Source organism: Chelonia mydas, chromosome 5 (genome assembly GCF_015237465.2).
Source record: "Chelonia mydas isolate rCheMyd1 chromosome 5, rCheMyd1.pri.v2, whole genome shotgun sequence".
Classification (NCBI taxonomy): Eukaryota; Metazoa; Chordata; order Testudines; family Cheloniidae; genus Chelonia; species Chelonia mydas.
The window spans coordinates 95,845,394-95,870,881 of record NC_051245.2 but is presented as its reverse complement, the minus strand read 5'-3'; the positions used below and the strand labels follow the sequence as shown (position 1 = coordinate 95,870,881).

General features: G+C 39.4%; 1 protein-coding gene across 13 annotated transcripts in view; it reads right to left on the bottom strand.

The window, feature by feature from the left end:
- Positions 1–25,488, bottom strand: part of CEMIP2 (cell migration inducing hyaluronidase 2) — an 81,043-nt gene that overhangs the window by 24,109 nt on the left and 31,446 nt on the right. For 10 of the 13 annotated variants that reach the window (XM_043547026.1, XM_043547024.1, XM_043547022.1 and 7 more), the window contains 6 exons: positions 23,784–24,126; positions 17,518–17,658; positions 14,706–15,267; positions 11,084–11,253; positions 7,451–7,639; positions 3,339–3,508 (listed from right to left, as the gene is read on the bottom strand). In XM_043547026.1, coding sequence (XP_043402961.1) covers positions 3,339–3,508; positions 7,451–7,639; positions 11,084–11,253; positions 14,706–15,267; positions 17,518–17,658; positions 23,784–24,114 — 1,563 coding nt within the window. In that variant the 5' untranslated portion in view covers positions 24,115–24,126. Of the gene's footprint in view, positions 1–3,338; positions 3,509–7,450; positions 7,640–11,083; positions 11,254–14,705; positions 15,268–17,517; positions 17,659–20,935; positions 20,997–23,783; positions 24,127–25,488 lie in introns of those variants that run through there. The other 3 variants (XM_043547028.1, XM_043547029.1, XM_043547030.1) reach the window with 2 other exon arrangements.

Here is a 25,488-nt window from a genome sequence, read left to right as displayed (position 1 = left end):
CCATTGTGAACGGATTTCCTCCAGGCATGGACAAGTACAGCGGAATATTACAAGAATCAGTCTGGAGAATCTTCAGGTTTTGCTTTCTATCCAGATCTATAAATCGGTGACTTTTATAAACAAGAGACATGCACATAAGCTAAATGTTCATGTTACCAAAACTAAAAGTTTCATCAGGAATTTTATTGCTACAGCAAGTCAGGTTTAAATGGCTCTTACTGGAATTCTCACAAATTAAACATTCTTTAAAGACAGCCAAATGGTATTCAAACAAGAAAGAATTTTTCTCCTTATATAGACAAAACTTGTATTGCTTTAACTAAATTGGTTTAGAAATTTGATTTAATTAAACGTGCAATCGTATAGACACTCAAACTGGTTAACTAATTTAAGCATCTACACAAGGGGATTGCGCAGTTTAGAAACAGAATTAATTTGGTGCAACTTTCTTGTGCACACAAGGCCTTAGAGAGACAATAAAATCCAGTTACTAATCTGATCCTTAAAAATGAATCTTCTGTGATTACTATAAGCAATGGGCAAAACCTGAACTCTCACTAGAAGGGACTTAGCAAAACCAAAAGACTTCTAGACCTGTATTTTATTATAACATTCCTTGAAGCAAATACTCTAGTTTAAATTTCCAGTAGACATTTGTTATAACTGCACTTTCGATAACTCAGATTCCCAAACAATTCTCCATTTGAATAAAACCCTCAATAATCATTCCCTTTAACACCACAAGTGAGGACTGTAAAGGTGTGAGAATCCTTTCAGCATCAAAATGACACGCTAAACTAAAACAAAATCCAGCTATACCAGCTCACATGTGTCCAACCCTCACAAAAGGAAGTCACTATGTAAGGCTTTGTGTACAGCACTAGCACTTTTGTCAGCAAAACTTTTGTTGGTTAGGGGTGTGAAAAAATACACACCCTTGACTGCCATAAGTTTCACCGACAAAAGCATCGGCGTGGACAGCGCTATGTCAGCAGGAGATGCTCTTTTGCCAACATAGCTACTGCCACTCATTGGGGGTGGGAGAGCACTCTCCTGTCAGCATAGAGCTGCTACGCAGGAGACCTTACAGCAGTTCAGCTACAGTGGTACAGCTGTGCCATGGTAAGATCTGTAGTGTAGACATAGCTTGAGCCTGCAGTTTTAGATACAAGAGGTGGGTTGCTCTTTTGCTACATGACGATGGGCAATTCCCTCAGAACTATGGATTTTCACATTAAATTGCATAATTGGCTAGTACACAGCTAAGTATTGTACATCCAAGTTGTTAAGGTTATGGAATTGCACAAAACAATGGGGCAACTGCAAATATTTCTTCTTCCTTCGGTCTTAAAAAAGCGAACTAAACGCAAATGCTTAGTTATATGAAGTTAAGTTTGCAAATTTGACAAATCAAGAACTAAGTAGAACTAAGTTCTCATTGTAATATTAACTTACCCACATTGCACATTTGAGGGCTTGTGAATTAGACTATCAAATATAAATACCTTAACACACAATTACATGTTGTAGGCAAGTTAAAGAAGCAGTGTTTGACCATTTCAACTTTTTAGCTGCTGAGCTTAGATTTACCACCTCGTCTCTCTAATAGCTTTATTGAAGAGACAAGGTTTTGAGCCACAGAGAAGCATTTAGGACCAGTGTAATGCTGAGGGCTGACAGAAATTGGCCTTGCTGCATTTGCTCCCAATTAACACCAGCTGAGGATCTGGCCCTTAAATGTTTAAACACACACAGTAATGAAACATTAAAGCTACAACTTAAGGCCTGATTCAGATGTACAGTACAACACTTATACCACTCTTTCCATGAAAAGGGGTCTTATCAGCCTGTAGTTTCTACTGGGTCCAAACATTTTAACTAATTGTAATAGCCTATTTTACCCAAATTTAGTACAAAATGAACAAAAGCTGAAAAAAAGTGGTAGATGTTTATAAACAAATGCTAATGTAAATTAAGCAACATCTGCCCAACTATTCAGAACAGACTCACAAGAACAATTTAACAACTCTGTTCCATCTTCATGCATCTGAGGGGCCCACTCAGTTTGAGTTATTGCAGCAGTCAAAGACAGGCTTTGTAATGCTCACAACTTGTCAACATCTTTCTCCACTGCATTATCTTAATCACAATAGGAAACTTAAAACCCAATTTATTCTCCTCCCACAAAACAAAGGCTGCAGCACAAGAGAGACTGTAGATTTTTCCCACCATTATTTCCAGCATTATGAAACTAAAATCTATACCCAACACTTAAAAAAGGAGACTAAGCCTGTGACAAAAAACAGTGAAAGCAAAGCAATTTGCATTTAAAAGGATGAAGCCTCAAACATTTCTAACATCTACTGGGAACCGCCGTAACACTTCAAATCACTCCTTGCATCTGTTCCCACTGGAATAAATATGGCAAGTTTTATCCTTTAACCCAGCTTCCCAAACTATGGGATTCAACCCGAAATGGGGTTGAGGTGATCCCTAGTGTGGGGAGGACACCATTCTGTTCTGCACTGCATGACCTCACATGTATGGTGTGTGTAAAGTCATGGTGCATGGAGGACACCATTTTGCTGTGCAGAAGAGCCATTTTGATCTCACATGCAGCGTATGCCAAGTCATGCTGTGCAGTGGAGATTATTTTGTTCTTCAAACTGGCGTCCTCCATGCTGTCTGGGGTCCTGGGAGGAAATTAATTAAAATGTGGTCATACCAGCAAAACTTTTGGGAACGGCTGCTTTAACCATTAGTTTCTATACTGCTGTACTGCTTTCCATCTCAGCCTTAATCTTCCTTCAACATATAGCCATGCAAGATATAAGAAGTGGTAACACTAATGATCCTTCTATATCCCTTTATTTTAATAAAGGAGACTCCTGGTTTTGGGTGCTCAACAGGAGATGCCATAAAAGGGCCCAAATTGTTCAGATGGTATGTGCTCAGCACTTTCTGAAAATCAAGCTCCATTACAGTGACTCAGGTTGGGTACCCAAAATCAGTCGCTTTTGAAGATCTTGCCCTTTGTATACCAAATCATCAGTAAGTTGAACAATACACAATATAAACATAAGCAACAGGCTTCTAACAACAACATTATACACATTAACATTTCCTTGTCCTTAATTCTTCAGTCTAATTCTTGGCAAATTAATTCCAGTTTTAGGAAAGCTGATAAGAAATATTGACAGACAGAACCGCTCAGTGAGAATTTAGTGAATATCAGGTTAGAAGATATTGAAACAAACTCACCCCCCAAATTTAGAATTAATACTTTTGCTCAGAAGCCATCCTCAATCTAAGGAAGCTACTTAAAAAGTTTTTCAAACCTTGATGTGTCCACCAAATGTATCATAATTGAAGTATTGACACTGATTGCCAGCATAGCAGGACTTTTCTGTCTCTCCCTTGATTAGGATATTCCTAGTGAGAACTCCAACCTCTGCCCTCATGTCCACTCCATCAATGACATCTCCCATATGAAGGAACTGGGGATTTTCTGTTCAAAAAGTCAGTTCAAGGAAAGAAAAATAGGGTAGATGACCAACTTAACTTCTCATCCATTAAAACCAGAAATGTAACTTGTTAGCTTACATAACATTCTCACTTAAGCAACTAGAAGATAGGGTAGGCAACATCGTATTCTAAAACCTCTTGGAATTCTGGATACCTGAATCCTAATGTTCTGATTGGTTAACAAACACTTCTCATCGGAGATGAAGAGTCCACTAGAGCAGACAAAATACACATCACTGGCAGGTGATAAACATCAAGCAACAAATATTTGTTGCCATGGGGTTCTGTACAGAAGGCAACACTCTCTCCACAAGGCAGAGGGCTGCGGAATAGGAGACTGGGCACCAGGAACAGCACCAGTTTTCCTATAGCCAGGTTTTTAGATTGTAGTCAATTTAATGATACATAAGCACCCAACAGTGCACTGAGAGGACTATTAGGGACTAGTACCCTCCCCAAAAGGGAAAGGAGGGGGGTCCTGAAGAGAATGAGTGTTGAAGCTCTCCCATGAGACTGAAAGGAGGGTGGCAGTAACCTTCCTTTAATCAGGAAATAGAAGTGGAGAAATGGAAAAGATTAAGGATGTTTAAATTATTAAAAACACCAAAAAACAGTAGGATTTCAAAGGAGAGGTTGTTTTAAAAAAAAAAAAAACAATTGGCTAATCTTTCCCACACAGAATAATCAGAAAACCTGGAAGTGTGTGATAACTGATAAGTAAATTCAAACACCTTTTCAAGATCTATGGCCTGGATCCCGCAAAGACGTGTGTACATGCTTCGTCTTACTTGCTGTGGGTAGCCCCACTGACTGCAGTGGGACTCCTCACAGTGTATAAAGCAAGCCTATTTGTAGAACAGTGCAGGAGCAGTGCCTAATTCAGTAAAACTTTAAACAGTCATTAAAAAAAACCACTGAAGGAAAATTCCCAGACTCATTGCTCCATTTTTTTTTTTAAACTAATTTGGCTCCTTCCTAAATGGGAGAAACATTGCCATAACAGTTAAAAATCCTAATTAAAAAGGCCTTTAAAAACAACAACAAAAAAACCCAAGAACAAAAACTTTCATCTATTTTGGCCCTCACACACAAATTCTTCTGAAATATTAACCTTCATTCATCTATATAATGTGAAGTATTATCCCAGTAAGTATCCCCTTAAACTATAAATGGGCACTTTTTGTTCTTCCATTTATCTCTCTATTGATAGGCAACTTCTTCCCTTAATACAAAGCTGACATCTCTGTCACAGCTGGCTCTAACTGCTACAGAAAGAGTCCAGCTGAAAAGTTTCAATAGGAGTACTTCTCATACTATGCCTGATGTTATGTAAAACTGACCAGAACTGGTATATTTTCCTTGGAGCTGGCAATCTTTGCTCATTCTCTTCCCCACCCCTCAAAAAAGAATGATGGAGAGGAGGAAGGAAAGAAAACCAAGGCATTCTTCAAAAAAAATACTTTCCCCTAACTTCTGTATCCTACAAGTGTTACATGGGCTATCAAAATTTAAGGAAGGGGAATACTAAAATCTTCCTTGTGGTGGCAAACTCAACTATCAAATTGCTTCATTTTTTCACGTTTGTACAAGATACAAATAGCAGTGAGAAGAGAAATAGTGAGAAGAGGCCGATTCAAGGCATACTGTAATCATACTCCCCCTCCCCTCCTGCCCCCCCGCCCAACCAAACTGAGGACAGAATTTGGCTTGACAAGTTTGCATGACAAAACAAACAAAAACAAAAACATGCCTTAGGGCATAATAAAATTTCCCTTTACTGTCTGCTTTACTTGGTTTCAAACTACTGTACTATGAGAAAAAAGCACTTAAGTTAATGCTGAAAAGTAGTAAGATCAGCAAATTCACCTCTCTTATGAAAGTGCTAACTATTTACATAAAAATTTTAAAGCTCCAAATTACTCTTCCTTTCAGAAGGTGTGCACATTGTATTTGACTCCCTAGTCTAAGCCCTGTAAAAATGTTACTGACAAGCTCTAGAAGAGCAACTCTAGAGTGAATCATACATGGACTAAAAGGTACGTTTTCCAAGGTGAAGGGTTTATAAATACTAAGTTTAGAAGGTGACTGAAATACAACATGATTTAATATAGTTATTTACTGACTGTATCCCAAATTTTGGAGTTACAGAATAGCTTCAAAGTGGAAAAAAAAGAGGGGGGGGATAGACAAGGAATACATTTTGGATGACGTGAAAAACACATGGTGATTCAGTAAGGAGAGGAGATACAAAAATTCTGTCCCAGATGGCAAGACAATACACTTTTTCCACCAACACTGGGAAGACATTTTCAGAACAAGAAAGGATATTGGATCCAGAACAAATAGGAAGACAGACCTGTTTAGGAGGGGCACAATCTGGTTGTACTTCTTCCATACATGAGAGCAAGTGAGGAGCAGCATTCCACAGATGCTGGAGACTAGGACTCAGAGGCTAGAGAATTAAGTTCTTATAGTCAAGATGAGAAGATATGATTGCAACAGTACGTGTTTCACCAGAGGCACTGAGGCAGTAAGAAAAAGAATTGCGGTCAAAGGAGAAAGAGGAAAGTTCAGGAAGTAAGGATGATATTATGATTACATGCAGTGGGAACAAAAAAGAGTTCTGAGTCTAAAAGAGAAAAATAGGGGAGATAAGAGTTGTGTGTGAAGGTGCTCATATTGTTCAAGACAAAGTCATAAATCTGAGAGGCCAACAGGACAGACAGAGGTATCCCTAGAAGGTGTCAAATTATATGGTGAGTTGATCAATGTTAAAAGTGATTGCTAAGGGTAAAGCCATGAGGTGAAGGGGATGAAAGCTCAAGATTGGAGACTTGCAGGCCCCTCCACAGAGGAAAAGTTTTGGCTTGAAAGGGGAGCAAAGAGGTATAAGAAAACCAGAGACGTCCATACAGCTAAGGATGCAGTCTCAGAGAATGGAGTGGGCTGCAGAGGCAATGGGGGGAGGGCAACATTCCCCTTCCCCAATTTTTTCCAGAGTTTGCTGGCCCTGCTTGGTCACATTTTGCAGCCGGGCCCCAGCCCTGCATGGCAACAGATATAGCTGGCAAACTGGGAGCTGTACTGTTGCTGTGGGGAGAAGCAGCAGCAAACAGCTGGGAACTGCAGGGAGGGGCTGCTGAGAGTAAGAGAGAGGGACATGTAGGCAGGGGCATGATACAAGCTGTTGGAAGGGCCCTTTAAATTGTGCCCCCCCACTATCAGCAGGCACCAGGCATCTCTGCACTGCGGTGAAGTCAAACAGAAGGGGGTCGTAGGCAGCAAAAAATGAAATGGTCAACTACATGTAGGCAAGACATTTCTGTGTTTTGCCCAGAACAAAGACAGTTTGCAACCAGTCAGAGATATGACAGTCATTTGCATAAACACTTTGCTGAAAAAGAAAAAAAAAAAAAAGATTTACAAAGAGAAAATCAGGGTCAAAGGAAGGGTTTTTGTTTGTTTTTTAAAGACAATAAGGATATATCATGGCACATTTAAAAGAGCTAATAAAGGCACTAGAAGCAAAGGAATTGAAAAATCACAGTTCAGGGAGTGAAGGTGGGGAGATTGAACCAAATGAGAAAGAAGGAAGGTGAGAAGTTATTTTTAGGACCAGATTGTTTCTGAAGTGTCCACTGAAAAAAGTAAAGCGAAGGAAGGAAAAAGGAAAAGAGGCAAAAGGCAGTGTTCATGGGTGTGAAGTTAACATGGTCACAGATCAGGACAACTGTATACTAAAAGAATGAAATCCATTCCTTGCATATAGCTGGAGAAAGTCTGGGAGGGGAGGGAAAGATGGATGAGTGGGCCGAGCCTGTCACTCGCAAGAGTTTACCGTTCCCAGTATAAGAGGCCATTTCCCTAATTAGTACATATTACACAGTCACATTGTACGTACCTTACATTTTCATCAGTCTCCTACCTTTGACTTTGACCTGATATCTGTTACACTCTGGACAGGGAAGGAGAGTGAATTCCTCTGCTTGGTACATTGAATAGTCGGTGCTTGCAACTACGATCTGGTCTTCAGGCTCCCACTTACTAACATCTTCCAACAGATCTAGTATCACTCCATCTATAGCCTCTACCTGGAAACCTGAACGTGGGACACCTAAAAAGGAAAAATGATGCATGCAGCAATATATAAAGCTATAACTTCAAATGTCATCTACTTTACAAATACTTAGTTATTTTAACTAATAAGGAACTCTGATATTTAACTAACATTTTCCAAAATGTAAGAAACTTTCTAGTATGGTACTGCCCTGAAAAGGGAGCATGTAAACTAGCATCAAGGGCTTCATGTTTCGTGAGTCTGATTCAGATGCAATGATCTCATTTTACGAGTAGAAATGGTAAGTTTTTGTGCCTTTCAGCCTATGTATACAACCTGGGATCGGAGAACAAAGCTGTGTACTTTCCTTATGCACCACCACCACCAGAAGAAAGACTTGGCAAGCCAAGTGATACTTGTGCAACTACACGCCCTTCACTGGGTTTCCACAGATGCAGCAACAAATTAATTCTGTTGATACATGTGCAAGAATAGCAGGGCCAGCTCCAGCTTTTTTGCCGCACCAAGAGGTGAAGGAAAAACAAAAACAAAACCCAAGCCTGGTTGAGCTGTCGCCAAAGTGCCACCGAAGAGGAAGAGAGGGACTGCAGGGCCAGCTGCCGAATTGCAGCCAAAGACCCGGACGTGCAGCCCCGATGACGGATGGTGTGCCGTCCCTTTCTATTGGCCGCCGCAGGCACCTGTTTCCTTCGCTGGTGCCTGGAGCCAGCCCTGAGGAATAGAATACAGCTCTATCTCACTCAGCAGTACAGAGCCAGGATGGCTAACAAATAAAAAAGCCAAACATACTTGTCACTCAAGTGGGTAGATACAACTCAGTATACATATTCAACAGATGGTGCCATTTTTCCATAGTCACTTTTCAGAGAGATTTTTTTGAAAAATTAAGAGCCAACATTTTGGTCATTATGAAAGCAAACTGTTAATTCCCTTCTCACACCTTGCCCATCAACCACAAGAGTATAATCTCAAAACGAATAAAAGATATGCAGTAGTCTTCTCAGTGAGGGAAAACTTCGTAAAAAAACTAATTTTTATATGTAGATCTTCTTAGACTGAAAAAATATGTGGAACTCCTTCACTTTAAAAGTGATAAGTGAATTCAGTTGTTCACAATCATATGATGCTAGAAACTAAATTTCTAGAAGCTGCCAGGAAAGTGAACTGCCTGGCAGAGAGGTGGTGTTTAAAAGAAGTAAGCAGCACTCTGAAAGAAAGAGAGTGTGGTGAAGTGGGAGTTTAGTGACCCCCAAAATACGACATGACAAGGAGAGTCTGGAATTCTGTAACTTCTTGGGACAATTTAAGAGAAACTATTCTTAGGAAATTAACAGTTGCATATATTTACAGAACTGGAGTAGGGAGGATCCCAGAGGAATGCAAACTCAGACAATAACTGGGATTTCAAGAAGATCACAGAACATTCAAAATACAAGGGATGAACAAAGAACAAAATCTTATTGGGAGATAAACCTTTCACAGCATACATCCTGGATAATCAGCTGAAGAACAGCATCATAACACTAACATGACCAGTTAGGGTATCTCTGACCCTGAAAAACAACTAATCCCCCAACCATATCTATCTCATAAGTCTGGTAGACCATATCTGCATGGGTATCTCTTCAGTCTGATAATCAGTCCAAGAATATTATATATAGTCTTATACATATCCTTTTTAAAGACCAAAGACCAAACTGCAAACAGAAGAATGTGATTGTACTGAGCCACTGATTAAGAGGAGAGTTTTGTTAATCTGAAATTCCATCACAGCTCCAGTATAGAGACTTAGGCTGTGTCTACACTGCCACTTTCAGTGCTAAAAACTTGGCGCTCAGAGGATGTCTTTTCATACCCCTGAACGACTAAAGGTTTAGCTCTGAAAAGCGCCAGTACAGACAGTGCTTTATTGCCGGGAGTCTACCACCCCTCGTTCAAGGTGGTTATTTTTTATTGCCAGAGAGCTCTCCCCCAGTGATGAAGTGTGACCACACTGCCCATGTCACAGCGCTGCTGCAGGCGCGATGTAACATGGGCAGTTTCGACATATCCAGAGACAGATATTCCTTGGCTTTGTGGTGAACACAAAGGCCTTTGCTACCCATGACAAAGATGCTACATCAAGGCAGAGCCATACATTTAATGGGGATCCTACAATGCCCTCACAAAGTACAAGGGGACTTGGGGATATTTATAGGTCACAGGCCTTGGTGCAGATTTTCCTGATCAAAACTAGGCTGCAAGCAGTCACCAGACTCAGTGGCCTGCATCCATTTTTGTTTTTTAAAAGAAATAATGATAAGATTGAGCTTTAGCATCATAAAAGATGTAAATGAACTCCTAGTACTGATAACATTTATTGCCAAGGAATTTGACCTCAGAAGCAATTTCCTTTTTCTAATCAGGACCAAGGCCATGGAGCTAAGAATAAGAAAAGCAGTTAAGGATTCAACACCACCAGAAATATTCTTGTGTGTTCAGATACTGCTTGCTACCAGACAACAGGCTGTCAGAAGTATGCATGTCAGAATAATCCAACTAATCAGAGACGCTTTTGTGAAAAATAAAATCAGCCATGCTTAAGAGTTCTCCAAACATCACAAGCAACAGCAATTAACATAATATTCTAACAGGACTAAAGATAAGAAACCCAAAAGGCAAACATGGAAAAAGATATACAAAAACCCACAAGCCTGTCAGATCTCCAGCCTGCAATAGGTGATTTTATATTTTAGTATTTCTCCAGCACGCTTGTATAACTAAGTTTTTAAATTTAAGTATTAAGGCAGGGGTGGCCAACCTGCACCTGAGAAGGAGCCAGAATTTACCAATGTATATTGCCAAAGAGCCACAGTAATACATCAGCAGCCCCTCATGAGCTCCCTGCCCTCCCTCCCAGCACCTCCCACCACCGGCAGCCCCACCGATCTGCACCTCCCAATCAGCTGTTTCGTGGCATGCAGGAGGCTGGGGGGGGAGCATTGAGGGCATGGCCGGCTCAGGGGAGGGGGTGGGAAGGGGTGGAGTGGGGGCAGGGCCTCTGGCAGAGCCAGGGGTTGAGCAGTGAGCACCCCCCAGCACATTGGAAAGTTGGCACCTGTATCTCCAGCCCCGGAATCAGTGCCTATACAAGGAGCCACATATTAACTTCTGGTCATATTAACACAGGTTGGCCAGCCCTGCATTAAGGATACAGTTCCCTGGTTCCCCTGGATGCGGTGTTGGATGCCCACAGCACTGAAGCAGATAAGGAGGAGATTTACATTCTAAAGTTTTCATTTTTGATACCTTCCCCTCTATTTGGATTTCATCCAAAAGTTAGGCAACATTAAAGGTAAACAGACAAAAACCCCACTGTAGTAATTAGGAAGTTAACATGAATTAATAAACTGTTCTAGAAAATGATCCAAACAAATTGTTTTTTGAAACATTTTGCCTATGAAGATTTTAGGGGAAAAAACACAACACAAACTTTCCTACCTTCATTCCATTCACTGAAAGCTCTCACAGCAAACTTCTGACCATCAACTGTGAAAAATTCTCTTTGAGCAAGAGCTTTTCCCCCAGTGCTATGATTTTCATAGTCTCTCACAGACTCATTATAGGAGGAATTTCCACCACCTATAACACCGACTAAAGCCCAGGCTTGCCTGCAAAAAATGAAGTAAATGTTTAAACACAAAATTCCCTTAAATTAAATCCTTTGCAAATAGACACCGTATACAACATTTATTCTTTTGCCTGTTTTCCAAAACTCTCTAAAATAGAATTCCAAAATGCAGTAGAAGAATGGGAACTCCTCATGCAAGAGATAATTGTTGAAAATATTTGGTTGTTCTCATAAGCAGGCTGGAAAATGCTCACCACTCATTTTCCACCCTCCTCCCCTTCTCTCTCTCTCTCTCAAAAAAAAAAAAAGATTCCAGACTTCAGGAAATATTGTTAATACTTTGTCCAGTGACCAAAGTATTTTACAAACCACAAGATCATGTGATAAGTGTTATTTTGTGCATAAAACAAAGTACAGAGAGATTCAGACCTTGTTTACACTAAAGAATACTTGCTAAAATGTTTCCAACTATGGTAGTGCTAAGGATAGAGTAGGCACTGACAAACCTGCTCTAACCAGCCTGGAGACCTGACTATAGTGCCAAATCCACTGTTGGAACTGAACTTTCAGTAGTAACAGTGGGAAGTTTTTAGCTAAATGTATACGTGTGTGTGTGTGTGTGTTATATATATATATTTTATATATATATAAAAACACACACACACACAGAGTACATACACTTTGTACTGCTATAGACACCCCCTGAATAACTTGCCCAAGACCCCATAGTGAGTCAGACAGGAGACTTGAAACAGAAGCCCAGACTTCCATCCTCTACTTCATTCACCACTTTCACTACATATCTTCTCATATAACATGCTTTCCTTCATCGTTAACCCCTGCCTATCTTCATGTGTTCTGCCCTTTAAATCAGAGCTGGGTTTTGACTTAATATAATTTATAAGCACAGCATCTTGAGATTCCTCTCTTTCTTACTATACCCCTATGTACTCCAATCACACAGCCACCTGAATCAAACTTTCCAGTAATTTTCTTAAAGAGCATTGCAAGATATTGAAATTGGATGAGGTTGTACAAAGCAAACCTATTCAAATATATAAATAACATTTTTCGTAAACATTCACTGTTCCATACTATGTTTATTACTTGCATAGTCAGCACTCTCAATCATCGGTTTGAGACAAAAATCCTATTGTAGCTCTGAGACTCAAATCAAGCATGGTCATATCACTAAGTGTACAACCCTTATTCCTAGGGCTACTGATTAGGTGATTAAATCTAAATCTGATAAAAAATAAATATCCTATTATACCAAACAGAATCTGTGCCACCCAGTCAGCTTGCTGGATGGCCAGTCATTCACCAATTAAAGGCAGAACTTAAAACCTTCAGCCAAGACACTAGTTTATTCATAAGCATATAAAACAAAGTCTAAACAGGTATTTTTACAGGTCAAATTCCGTAACTGCTGTATTCTAGTCTAATCACAATGATAATCGAGGGGGAGAAAAGGGGGAGGAATAGCTCCGCAGTTTGAGCATTGGCCTGCTAAACCCAGGGTTGTGAGTTCAATCCTTGAGGGGGTCATTTAGGGATCTGGGGCAAAAACTGGGGATTGATCCTGCTTTGAGCAGGGGGTTGGACTAGATGACCTCCTGAGGTCCCTTCCAACCCTGATATTCTATGATTCTATGCAAGAATGTTACACTGAACATGTCTTTCTATAGCCTCACTATCCATGAAGTCAAAATAAGCATTTGACAGAAAGAACATTCAAAAAGATACTGTCAAACTGAAGATCTCTTACTTTGGGTGCGAGGGAAGTCATCTTACCTTTGCATTTTTATTTTATTTTATTTTTTTAAACTGACATGAGACGTGAGTGACTATTACTTGTGAGTGACTGTCTCTGTCTTCTGCTGCTGGGACAATGGGAAACAGAATTCTGTTAAGAAGAAGGGAGTCTCAGCCTACCAGTGAAAGCAGCGAGGAATCAAGAAGGGGAGGAATGGGGAAAAAAAACCTCCTGCTCCCTCCCCACACGAGGTAGGGAATTTCTCAATTTCAGATGAACAAATGCCGATACAAATGAGGAGGTACAACCCTCCCAACTCCCGTACACCCACCCAGGATGTCACGGGGTAGTTCTGGGCACCTTGAATCCGAGGTGTCCCCCTCCAATCACTTCATGCTCACAGGAAGAGATTTAGGATCCAATGTGGCTGTCTACACAGGGTCACATCAGAACCAACCTTTGACTGAGTCTTTACTGTATCCAGGGGACCAGTACATATTATGGTATGCTCTACTGCCCCCATATTTGCTGTTCCTATAAAAACTTCTGAGGCTAGAATCCAGACTTAGGAAAGCCTCCCAGTCCCAGGTGACTAGATCCTTCTCTGATGGCTCAGAGGACTCTTTCTTGCAGGAAAGCCCTTTAAAAGGCACTCAAGTCACAAGGATATTTCTAGGACAATAAACACGAAATGGTATTTTGTCAAGGCAAAAAGCTGGAACCCTGACATTTTTCCTGTACTGCTGAAGCAGAGGGAGCATAATAGCCCAAGTCTGAATATGGGGAGGTGATGGTGGGAGGGGGCACGAAGACACAAAACCAAAGACATACTATTGACTTACTATTAGAATATTATAGTTAAAATATTTATCTAACAAATCCCAATGTAAGCTGAAGATTGGGTTCCACTCAAGCTAGCAGAAAAAGAGGAACTAAGACACAGCTGGAGACTGAGATTTTATATCCTTGGCTTTCAAATGCACACTCACTTAATAGGCTACAACACACTTTCAAATGGGTTCTACCACCAGGTGCGAGGGAATGGGATTCTGATCTGTTGCGGCCACATTACGAAGGAGAAGTTGAGATGCCTCGCAGATGCAGTGTCAGAATATTGGTTTCTTATTAATTGCCAGAGAAAAGTGCTGACAACAGAAGAATGCAGCAGCTGTCTGTATCACTTTTTACTCTCTCTTTTCTGTGGGGCTGGGAGGAAGTTAAGTTGGTTTGGTCTGGTCTGGTCTGATTAGGGCCCCTTTTCTGCATTTGGTTTCTAATCGGTCACTTCTTACCCCAGAGGTGTCAGTAACATGCATCAGATGTCAACACCTGCTTTTGATTTGTATACTTAAAAGAAAGACAAGTTCTGAAAATAAACACTAGTCATACAATTATATTAGAAGTTATGAAGATTGGTGCACTAGAGTAAGTGTTAAAATCCACTATATATACACACAGCTATCAGTGTTATAATAAGCACTTACAGGCCTTTACACTGTTAAATAATGTACTAATTAATCCTCTTCAATACTTCTGTAACGGATTATCCATAAATAAGACATTTATTTGCATACCGTACCAGTGTGAAGAGCTTTGGCAGACAGACCTTGGACGAACAGTGTTAGATTGTGAAAAAAATAGCACACTTTCTTAAGGTTTCACAAATCCCTGTTCACAGGATATATTCTACATCTAGAGGCACTAAGTGGATTTGAAGTGAAAACAAAATTATTTACCTGTAACTCAATCCTTTGACAAGCTTACTTCCCAGAAGATTTTGAATAGTCAATCTGGTTTCGTCCAGGAGATTTTTAGCAGCTGAATCTCCCACGGCAATAGCAACAATGCGGCCAAGATCCTGACCTTTTAAAAAATCCTGAAGTCTCCTGCTTTCATTTTGATATTCATGGGTATCAAACTTATCAACAACCAAAACTTGTGCTGTGTCCTGGTCAATCACTCTCACATTTAGCCCCCGGGAAAAATTCCTTTCAAATGCATGAGAACCAGAGGCCAGCCCTGAGGAATACATAGACTTTGACAGCAAAGTCCATGATAACTTATGAGTCCCATGCAATTCCAGTGTTCCATCAGAGCCAACACCAATAAACTTTTTGCCAAATGTTGGCACATCATCACCTTCATCAGATTTGCCATACAAGATTATAGTTGCTTTGGATTTATAGCGACAGTTCTGTGCTCCAATATGAAGCGCTCCACCATCCTTTATCAGGATAAACCGAGTTCTCAAAGTGATATTTCTGGATCCATCTTTATCATCACCGAAGACAAGCAATCCTATAGGAAATAATTTCAGTATTAAGCTATGTTTTAAAGAAACAGATTTTGCTTTAAAAAAAAAGTGCAAGCCAAACATTGCAATAAAAAAACCTAAATGTTAGGGGAAGTTAAATAATTTTGGTTTCTAAATGGATTGAGGAAAGGAAAATGGGTTTTACAGGCAGTAATATGTTAAAATCTATCTGGAACAGAATTGTAACTTCTAGTATATCAACATTTTGAAAAACTGGCTTATAGTTTTATTAGATATGATAATTGCTAATCTGTTCTGCCAATTTGTTTTCTCAACATCTGAACAAACAATGCATCAATACTGATTCCGTCAATCAGATAGAAAGTTACTGTCCAAGTCCTGCCTTACAAGGCTCCTAGAGTCTCTTGCAGCTGTCCCACTGAAGAGCCAGGGGCATTTGTTCATCGGTTTATATATTTGAGACTCTTGACACAAAAGCAGGAAGTGCAGTAAAAGCTGAGGAGCTAGTGATTGATAAAGCTGCAATACCACTGGACCAATAATGACTTGAACATCAAGACAACCAGACAGATATGGGACATGGGATGATCTAACAAAATTGTTTAAATTTAGACAGACCTACCAATGCCTACAGTATGATAGGAAAGAAAGAAGAATTAACTAATTCCCAAGAATTAGAATCATCACTCCATTTTTCTTGACTTCGAAGATATATGGGAGTCCTGGGTCCCATTATGCTATCTACTCATAAATCATTCAACACTATACAGGCACATTGCCTGCTGTGGGCAGCTTGCATGTAGTGTATGTGTGACAACCAGGGTCCAGACATCCCAAGGGGAGAAGAGAAGATTTAAACCCCAGCAATGAGCAGTTAAACCAACTGACTGCATACTGTGTTATTGTACTATAAAAAACACATCAGGTAAGGTCTTTTATGAAAGCTTGTAATGTATATAGGCTATGGTTATGAATTTACATATTTGTGTACGTAGAAAACTGTGCTCAGTCTGTGGTGCACTTCAGCTACCTCTCAGCAGGCCAGTGAGTAGTCACATGGGGAGGGGCATCTCCCAAGCCAGCTGTTTATACAAAACCAGCCTCAAGAAACTATCCCATTGTCCAGCCCAGGAAAAGACAATGATGGACCATTAGAGTTAACGGAAAGACGCAGAGAATTTGAAACTGAAAAGAACATCCTGGCTCCCCACACTGACTAACCATGAGTCACCACCATGGGGCAGGGTGGGGTTTGAGGGAGATTAAAGAAGCCTTTTAAAAGCAGGCTTGGAACTGAGGTTTTTTTATCCATAACTTGGGGGACAGGCTCAAGGTGAGTAGCTTTTGGGGGTGGGAGAGAATTGCTTTAAGGCAACAGGTAACTCTTATTAGAAAAGCGATTTTATCTTTGATATGAACGTGCAAAAGCCTGAGGCTGTCTTTTTATGTTGATTTTCCATGTGACTTGTATATGTTTGCCTTCCCTTACTAATTCATCTTTAAATCTGTGTTTATTTAAAGACTTTTTATTTAGGTTTTATCCCAGGCAGGTTGCTGCTGTGCAAACTGTGTGGAGTGCATACGCCTGGGGAAGCAGGGGACTGTTTCAAGCCTTCAAAATTTACAAGGCAGACAGTGACAGAACTTCTTACTGATCTGTCTGGTCCCCAAAACATCACAACATATTACACTTAAACCAAGATGCTACAGAGCCTAAGCATGTTAGCAGTAGAGATGCAAAAGTGATGAGTAAGTTGTATGTAGTTTTGTGCAAAAATATTAGTCATTTAATGCTGGACGATTTCACAACTCCAATTCTATTTTCTTCAAAGTGGTCATTTTCATATTGAAACTGAACATTTTCAATGCAAAAGTATTTGTTGGAATGATGTTCAATTCTGAACTTTCCTTAAAAAAAAAAAGCCATCAGAGTGAAAGACCCATTTTCTTAAAGTACAATTGCTAATTTCCAAAGTTTTTCACTAAATATTTCAAATGAAACGCAAATTGAAGTTCTCATATTTCATTGCAGGGTTTCTGCAGACATTACTAATGCAGAAGAGCAAGTGTTTCGGCAACACCTGAATGGGGAAAGGGAAGTATATGTTTGTTTGTATACGCCAACTTCCCTCCTCACCAGCCTTCCCTCTTCAACCAACACTGTCACATTCACCTATACCTGTCTAATGTGCTTTGAGCATAAATCAGAAATGTGTTAAAAAATGGGACATAACAGTTGATTGAAGCACATGGCTTGTTTTGCCATTACACACCTCCATCCTGTATGACTATAGAGTGCACCGTAGCATCCAAATTCAGACGAAACAAATCTCCCTTTTTGATGATAACTCTCTTTCCAGTATCTTGACCAGGGTTCCAATTCTGAAGACGAGGGTTCTGATCTGGACAATTCTCTGAAATAACCAATTCAATTAAAAACACCACAAACACATAAAGACAAGACATTGCCATATAAAGTAAAAAAACCCAGAAGTCAGGGGTTCTCCTCCCTCTACAGCAACATGAAGGTTTCATTCATTAGGAACATGTTTCTTTCTCAAATTAGATGGAATGGGATCAGAAATAATGGATGATCTTGTTTCTTTCTGCTGTTTTCCTAATTGTACCATAGAAGATACTGCAGTTAGTCGCATCAGGGTTCAAACTTATGTAGCAAAAACAGTGACAGGGTATGTGAAGGCTGACTAGCTTTAGTAGAAGGAATGTATTCTTGCTCTTAAACTGAGCCACTTAGCGCAATAAGAGCATTACAAAATGCTCCTGCCAAAAGGGCACCAATCATTTAGATACCAAGGAGACCCGTATGCTGTCAGCTGAAGTTACAAAAACATAGAATTCTCTTCTCTCAACAATTGGGTTAAGATTGTTAAAATAGCTGCCTACTGCAGTGGTAGAGACCTGCCTTCTCATAGTATGGAGGAGGGGAGACAGAGATTGGAGAGACTCTCTGAAGCATCTGGAAAACGAGAAATTGGGGGTAGGGGAGGTGAACACAACAGATGCCAAGACTAACAGGCGAGCACCCAGTGTTAGAACAATGGTTGGATGGTTCCATGTCAATGGAATTCATCCATTTAGCCTTCTCATTTCTCCTTCAGAGACTATCTTACATCAAAAGGCAATTTAGTTTCAGAAAATAAATGGGCATGTAAGACTAGACAATTGTAAACAGCCCTATCTAAGGAAGTGGGATTGCCACCCTGTAATGAAATAGATACTATTCATCTCATCTTTAATGTAATCATTAGCATTTCTGATATATATATTTTGTAAATTATTTAACACCATACTCTCACTTCAATCTTTTTCTACGCTGTGAATTCATATCAATCTTTTTCACAGTAGCCAAGATTTGACTTAGAAAAGGAAGATTAAGACAACTAAATATGTAAATACATGGCCAGAAGAAACCTAAGGGATAATATAAACTCTACAAGAAAACAAAAGGAAGGAAATATCAGGGCAGGAGAGAGTTGTTTAGGGTGGTCCAAACTGGTGATGATATAAAACTCAACAAATGAATTTAAGCTAAATAGCAGGAAGCATTTCCTTAATAGTAGTATCTGCTAGACTGTTGATTAATCTCCAAAGGAAATGGAAGCCCCATTATTTCAGAATTAGACTGTACAAAGCTGTAGAGAAACACATTGCCAGGGACACCAAAGGGAAATTTAATAAGATGATCTAATGAGACAGTAAATTTACTATAAGTTCTATGAAAAGATCTATAAAGTGCAGTGCTAAGGACTGTAACTTCAGCGCAGAGATAGGAAGGAGAGGGATAAGAGAGCAATTCTAAAATTGACTGTTTTAGGATCTCTGATAAATTAAATGCTGACAAAGGAGATATGAACATCACAGGCACAAATTAAGTTCCTCTAACATAAATATGCTTTTGAAACACAGAATGTGCATCTGTTCTCTGATGATTGCTATGAAGAAAATTAAGACTTTTTTCACAGTTGGAAGTGCATTGAAAATCTTCCTTGATATTTCAGGACCAGGGACCAGAATGAAGCAGCCAGCATTTAATACTAATACAATATATCACCCTCCAAAATGATCAGTTGTGTTTTACACAGATACACTTTTCAGTATACATTCCTGTTTTCAATTATTTGCAACTTTGGCAAAGATAACTTTGCCAAACTAATGGTTCAGGCTGAAAATTTTCCAGGCTGGGTGGCTGCTTGATTTTAAGTTTCAGCAAAGCAGTGCAACTGTTTCTGAAAACAAGTTTAGGGAAAAAAAAATATGCTATTTTCCAAATGTTTAAAAAAAAAAATCTTAACTCTTTAACTGAGAAGCTTCGGAGCAATAACTTGAAATTTGGCAGGGGGCTGAGTAGGTAGAGGTGTCACCACTGTGGTCACATAGGAACCTTTTGTTGTCCCTACAAAAAGTCCTCAAATTTAGGGGTATAAACCTCTGGAAAAGTCACCACTTTCACGTGCTCGGTAGAGGCTCACAAGAGTCTGGCAGCTAAATTCTCTGAAGATTCTGTCTACCCTCAGCATGATCTAGCCCAGGGCTGCAAGTGCCAAGCAGAATTTCTCTACATTTGCTCCTCATTGAAGCCAAGGGTCACTTGTAGCATGCGACAATGGTACCAAGAGCAGGGAGACTGTCTCTCCTTGTGCTCTCAATGGTCTCCCTTGCTGGCACCCAAACAGACTGACTAGAACATAGGGTGAGAGGAGCAAGGAGGAGGGCAGAAGCAGAGAGGGACAAGCTGGGAGGACAGGACAGAAAGGGACAAGCTCATGGAGGGGCATGCTAGAGGGAAAGGGTCTAACTACTACAGCACAATGCCCTCACCCCAAAAACTTGGAATTCAACCCAGGGTTCCCGAGTCTCACTGCTTCTCTACTACTAAATAGCTGTGAAAACTATTGGCAAAGTGGGTGCCTCATCCCACCTCTAATATTCACAGAGGGTACCAGCCTACTACTGCTACCAGTTACTCCATTGGCTCAAGTGGTAGACACAAGTCTTCACTGTGGATATAAAGATTCCAATCCTGCTGAAAAACTATGAGGGGGAAGAAGGAATGCAGAGTTCAGCATGGTTACACATGACAGAATGTTTGGATTTTTTTTTTTAATTAAAGGGGCATAAGTGGAATTCTCCTTTACATAGATACTTGGAAAATTCCAATCAATGTGTCATTTATTTTAAGACACACAGAATAAATTTTAGGCAGGCAGAATGTAACTAGCTGTATTGAAAATGGCCTGAATTCCAGGATTAATACTTCTGCTCTTGTAAAGAGAGCAATGAGATCTCCAATAATGCAAGTAGATCTCATCAAAGTACACTGGACCTCAAGGAACCCAATGCTCACTACCATATTAATAAAGTGATTAAGGTATAACTCAGAGAATAGTGCCACCTACAGAATCATCAACACCTCTTCCTGCAACACCTTGTGTTTCCTTGGAAGTCTGCCAAGTACTGATAAGGCACAACTCTACTGAGGGTGCAAAATTCAACTAGTTCAAAAGTCTGATGAAGGAATGACTGCAGATCAAATAAATGTCATCTTGAAACAATCTGCATATGAACACAAAAGCACACTAACTCTTTCATAATTTTACAGATTAAGACAAGAAGAGATCATGATGATAATCTAATCTGAGCTCCTACATAACCCGACCCAAAGAAATTTACCTGGTAAACTCTGCAACAAATCCATTGCTTTTTAGAGCCTCCACTTTAAAAGTCTCCCAATCTAGATTTTAAAAAAGACTTCTCAAGTCACCTCCTCCTAATCTTCTTTTGGATAAAACTAACTAGATTGAGCCTCTTAAATTATTCACTGTAAAGCAGATTGTCCTAGAATTTGAATAATTCTTGCAGCCCCTTTTGAACCCTTTACAATATCTTTTTTTGAAGGGTTGACACCAGAACGGAATTACAATGGGAATACCATCTCCCAACTCTTATTGAATATTCCCCTATTGACACATCCAAGGATCCCACAGCACTGCACTGGGAGCTCATATTCAGTTGACTATCTCCAAGTTCTTCTCACTTTCCATGAGACAGTCCCACACCCTGTAAGAGGAACTTTTGTTGTTCTCACGTGTGGCCTTCCTGTGACACGGACAGACTGGTCAACTAGCGTATGACCCATAACAACTTCACAGGAGGTACTGAAATGATAAACAGATTCCCTGGCCATTCCCTGCAGGTCGTTATCAAAGCTATGTTAAATAGACTAGAAACTTTAATATGTTTACTTACTATTGTTAGAGACTTAAAAGGGTAGATGCTAATTATATTTGTCTATGTTTACCTATATCTTGTTAGAAGTTTAACAATGTGATCTAATTAGCTTGTAGATGCTAAAATTCTGTTCCTGTCTCATAATGCTTCATTACTGCATTCTACTGATTCAGTGATCAAAAGGGGATATCATCATTTAGATGGGAAATATTCTGTAATATTATTGTCCTCGTTTCTCTTTGAAACTTGTAAATTGCGCATAGTAAACTACTTTTGAACTGCCTGAATGGTTAATTGCCTTATGCTAATGGTTACCTGTGTATGCATAGGAAACAGAGATTAGCTTCAAAGCAACAGTATACATTACCTATTCTTCATCCAAGGAAGGCACTGCTCTGATTGATGGCTGGCTGCAACTATAAAGAAAGCTTTGGGCCTGAAACTTTTTAATCTCCCATCCGTTTAAACTTTGACAGGGAAAGTCTAAGCCCAGAAGACTGAGGTCTCCAGGTCTACTCTGGATTAACTCTGGAATTCTCATGGAAGAATTTGAACAAACTCAGCACATGGACTGCCTATTGGACTATAACCTTTTAAAATGGATTCCAGAAGGACTTTTACAAGTCAGCAGCCTCACTATCTCTGCTATGAAACTGACCTGAGAACTTTACTTATATGTGTATGTATATTGATCTTTTAACCATAGCAACTCTCTTCTTTCTTTTGATTAATAAATATTAGGTTTAGTTAATAAGGATTGGCTGTAAGTGTGTATTTGGGTGAGATCTGAAATATTCATTGACCTAGTGGGCAACATGTCCGGTCCCTGGGGATTGGTAGAACTTTAAGTATGGTGAATAAGGTTTTAGTAATCACTTGCTATATTAGACTTGGCTGTCTGGATGGGATTGCTTAAAGGAGGCTGTAGTTTGGTTTCTTGGTAACCAGTGTGGTAATACAGAAGCGGTTTAGTTATTGGCTTGGTGAAATCTAATTATAGAATAAACCACCAGTGTGGGGGATTGTCTGCCCTATTCCTTGCAGTTAACCCAGAGCGTGGCATTCTCAGTGTGGCCCATCCAGGCACCATGGTCACACTTGCATTTGGCTGTTTTAAAGCATGTGTTGTTCAAATGAGTCCAGGTTACCACCGAGTGATCAAGGTCACATTATATAACTGACCTGACCTGTCATTTACCACCCCAATTTTTATTTTCTTCTATATCACTGAAGAAAGATACTGAATAGTACTGGGTGAAGAACTGATCTCTGTGGAACCCCATTAGAAATACCACCACTGGATGGAGGTTACAATTACTTTTTAAAATCAGTCATCAGTTTTTAATCTAATCAATATGCACTACACTGATTTTGTACAGTGCTAATTTTTTTAAACCAGAATGTCTTGCAGTAAAGTCAAATGCCTTTCAAAAGTCCAAATACATTACGAGTTACCTATACCAACAAAATTTAATCAACTGTTTTGACATTTTCCAAAACAAACAAACAAACAAACAGATCCTCATTAATTATGCTACCATCCTTTAATTCTTTACTAACTGCATCCCCTATTAGCCATTCCAAGATTTTGCATGAGATTGATATCAAGTTTAACTATAGGACAGTGAACCAAGCCATCCTGTTTATCCCTTTAAAAATACTGGTGTATTAGTTTTTTTTCCATTCCTCTGGAACTTTAACATATTTTGGAATACTGGGAAAAACCCAACATCAATGGTTCAAAGAGCTCATTCGTCAATTCTTTTAAAACTCTTGAGTGTAGGTCATCTGGTACTGAGATTTAAAAAGGTTTAATTTTATTATGGGCTGTTTAACATCCTCCCTAGTCACGGTTGGAATAGAAAAATATCGCTGACCTATGAATTCATCATCCAGCCTCTCCCCAAATACAGAACAGAAATATTTGAACATTTCTGTCTCTTCTGCATCATTGCTGACAATTTTATCATCCCTATCTAGTAACGGATCTATAGCACCACTAAGATTTCTTTTGTTCCCAGTTATTTAAATCTCCTTCTTATTGTCCTTCGCCCTAGTTTTCATGGATACCCTTAGCTCCTCTTATAAATTGCCTTATAAATTAGACCAGTTAACATCACTGCTATCAACTTCCCCCTTTTTACCCATGTGTTATATTATTTTTAACAAAATATATTTTTAAATAGATAAATATAAACATCAAATATATATTTATTTTTAACATTAATACTGATGATTGTTAAACTATATTCATAGCTTGTGTAAATGAATTCTTATTACAACAACTTACCATCTGGTGCATATTTTGAAGATATTCCCAAGATAATTGCCAGTGCAATAAAAAATGAAAAGCTAGAAATACCAAAGCAAATGAGAGTATTTTTGTGTCTTTTCTTTCTGCTTGCTTCTGCTTGACGGCGCTGCTCCTCTGGTGAGAGGGCAAATGTTGCATGGGCTTCTTGTCCTGCAGATGTAAATTTGGCTGAAGTCTGGCTCTTTGGACATGGGGATGGACGAAGAGGAACAATTCTCCCTGGAACATAGCCAGAAGATCGATGACTGCTCCCATTCTGAGGCTGAAGGAAAACAGGGGAATTCCCCCTGCGATCAATGGCTTGCATGTTATAAGGTCACTGAAGGGGGGAAAAAAAATAAATGAATGATTATGAAAAACAATCAGATAGTTTAGGTCATGTGTGTTACGTGACTATATGCGTCTCTCTCTGCTCTCGCTATTTATACTGTACCAATATCGTAGTAGCCAGAATTTGCCATAACATAACAGTTCAAAACATTTGTGCATAAATGAAATAAAACCTTATTAACAAAAAATTTGCTATAGGGAATCTAACCACTGAATCTCTCAGCATTTCAGTAATTGCTGATCCCCTAAAATTTTTAATTAAATGTTTTTGTGTATAATTTTGTGATTAAGAAGTGACTGGTTAAACAGTAAGACAGTATGTCAGCACAAACCCCACAATGGTTATGCAGAGAATGCCTACATGTATTTCCACAGTATGCAGAAACTGAATCAACTCTTCATTGTTCTCCCTTCAATAAGTGAAGCATGAAATTCCCTTCACTTCATATTTTAAGCACCAAAAAGGCCCCTTTTCATTTAATATGTACAAATCTCAGGCATAGCATATTTACACCCATCCCCCCTTCCTTAGATGCAGTTATGTTAACATGTATAATCAGGACAAGCATAGATGTTCTGCATGCAGTAATTTTGACTTACAGCACAACTTTGTTGTTAGGAAAGGTGTGTCTGGAATGGTTTTATAAGCGGATCACCTGCATCCTGTTCAGCAAGGTCTCATGATACTTCTCTTTGCCAAGCTGCGTGGGTTGTGACACAAAGTCTGGGAGCTACATGACCTCTCCAGACCCTGGCACTTATCACCCAACATAGAGAAGGATTTTTGTTCCAGTTGCTAGCAACCTCTCTTTGAGGGAGCTAGTGACAAAGACCCATTAAAAATATGGTTCCCAGACCCCCATCATTCTTGCCAGTTGTTCAGAACTGACAAATCTTAATTTATGGTTTGCTTTAAAAGATACATAATGTGCACTATATTTCATTTTTTGTCTAATATTTACTGCAAGCAGCGTTCTGAAAGTCAGCATGTATCCCATTAAAATTTCTAGTAGTGGGATATTTGAGAAAGCTGAGTAAATTGAATATATGTGAAGCTTGATCTACTAAAGACTATAGATCCTGTTAAATAACATGTGCTGATGAATGATAGAAATAAGAGCCTACCAATAACGAGACAAAGACCCTTTATTCTCCTCTACTAACAAAGGAGTCCTACAGTATATATTCTAAAATGCCAGGCACATTGATGAAGCAGAGAAATTACAATGGTAATCTTATTCTGAGAAATAGCAGGGAATTTTGTGTCTCACATGCTGCAAAATCTGATACTCCACTGTTCCAGGGTGAGAACCAGCCTGTTCAATAACAGCCTGGATTACCCTTTTATAGG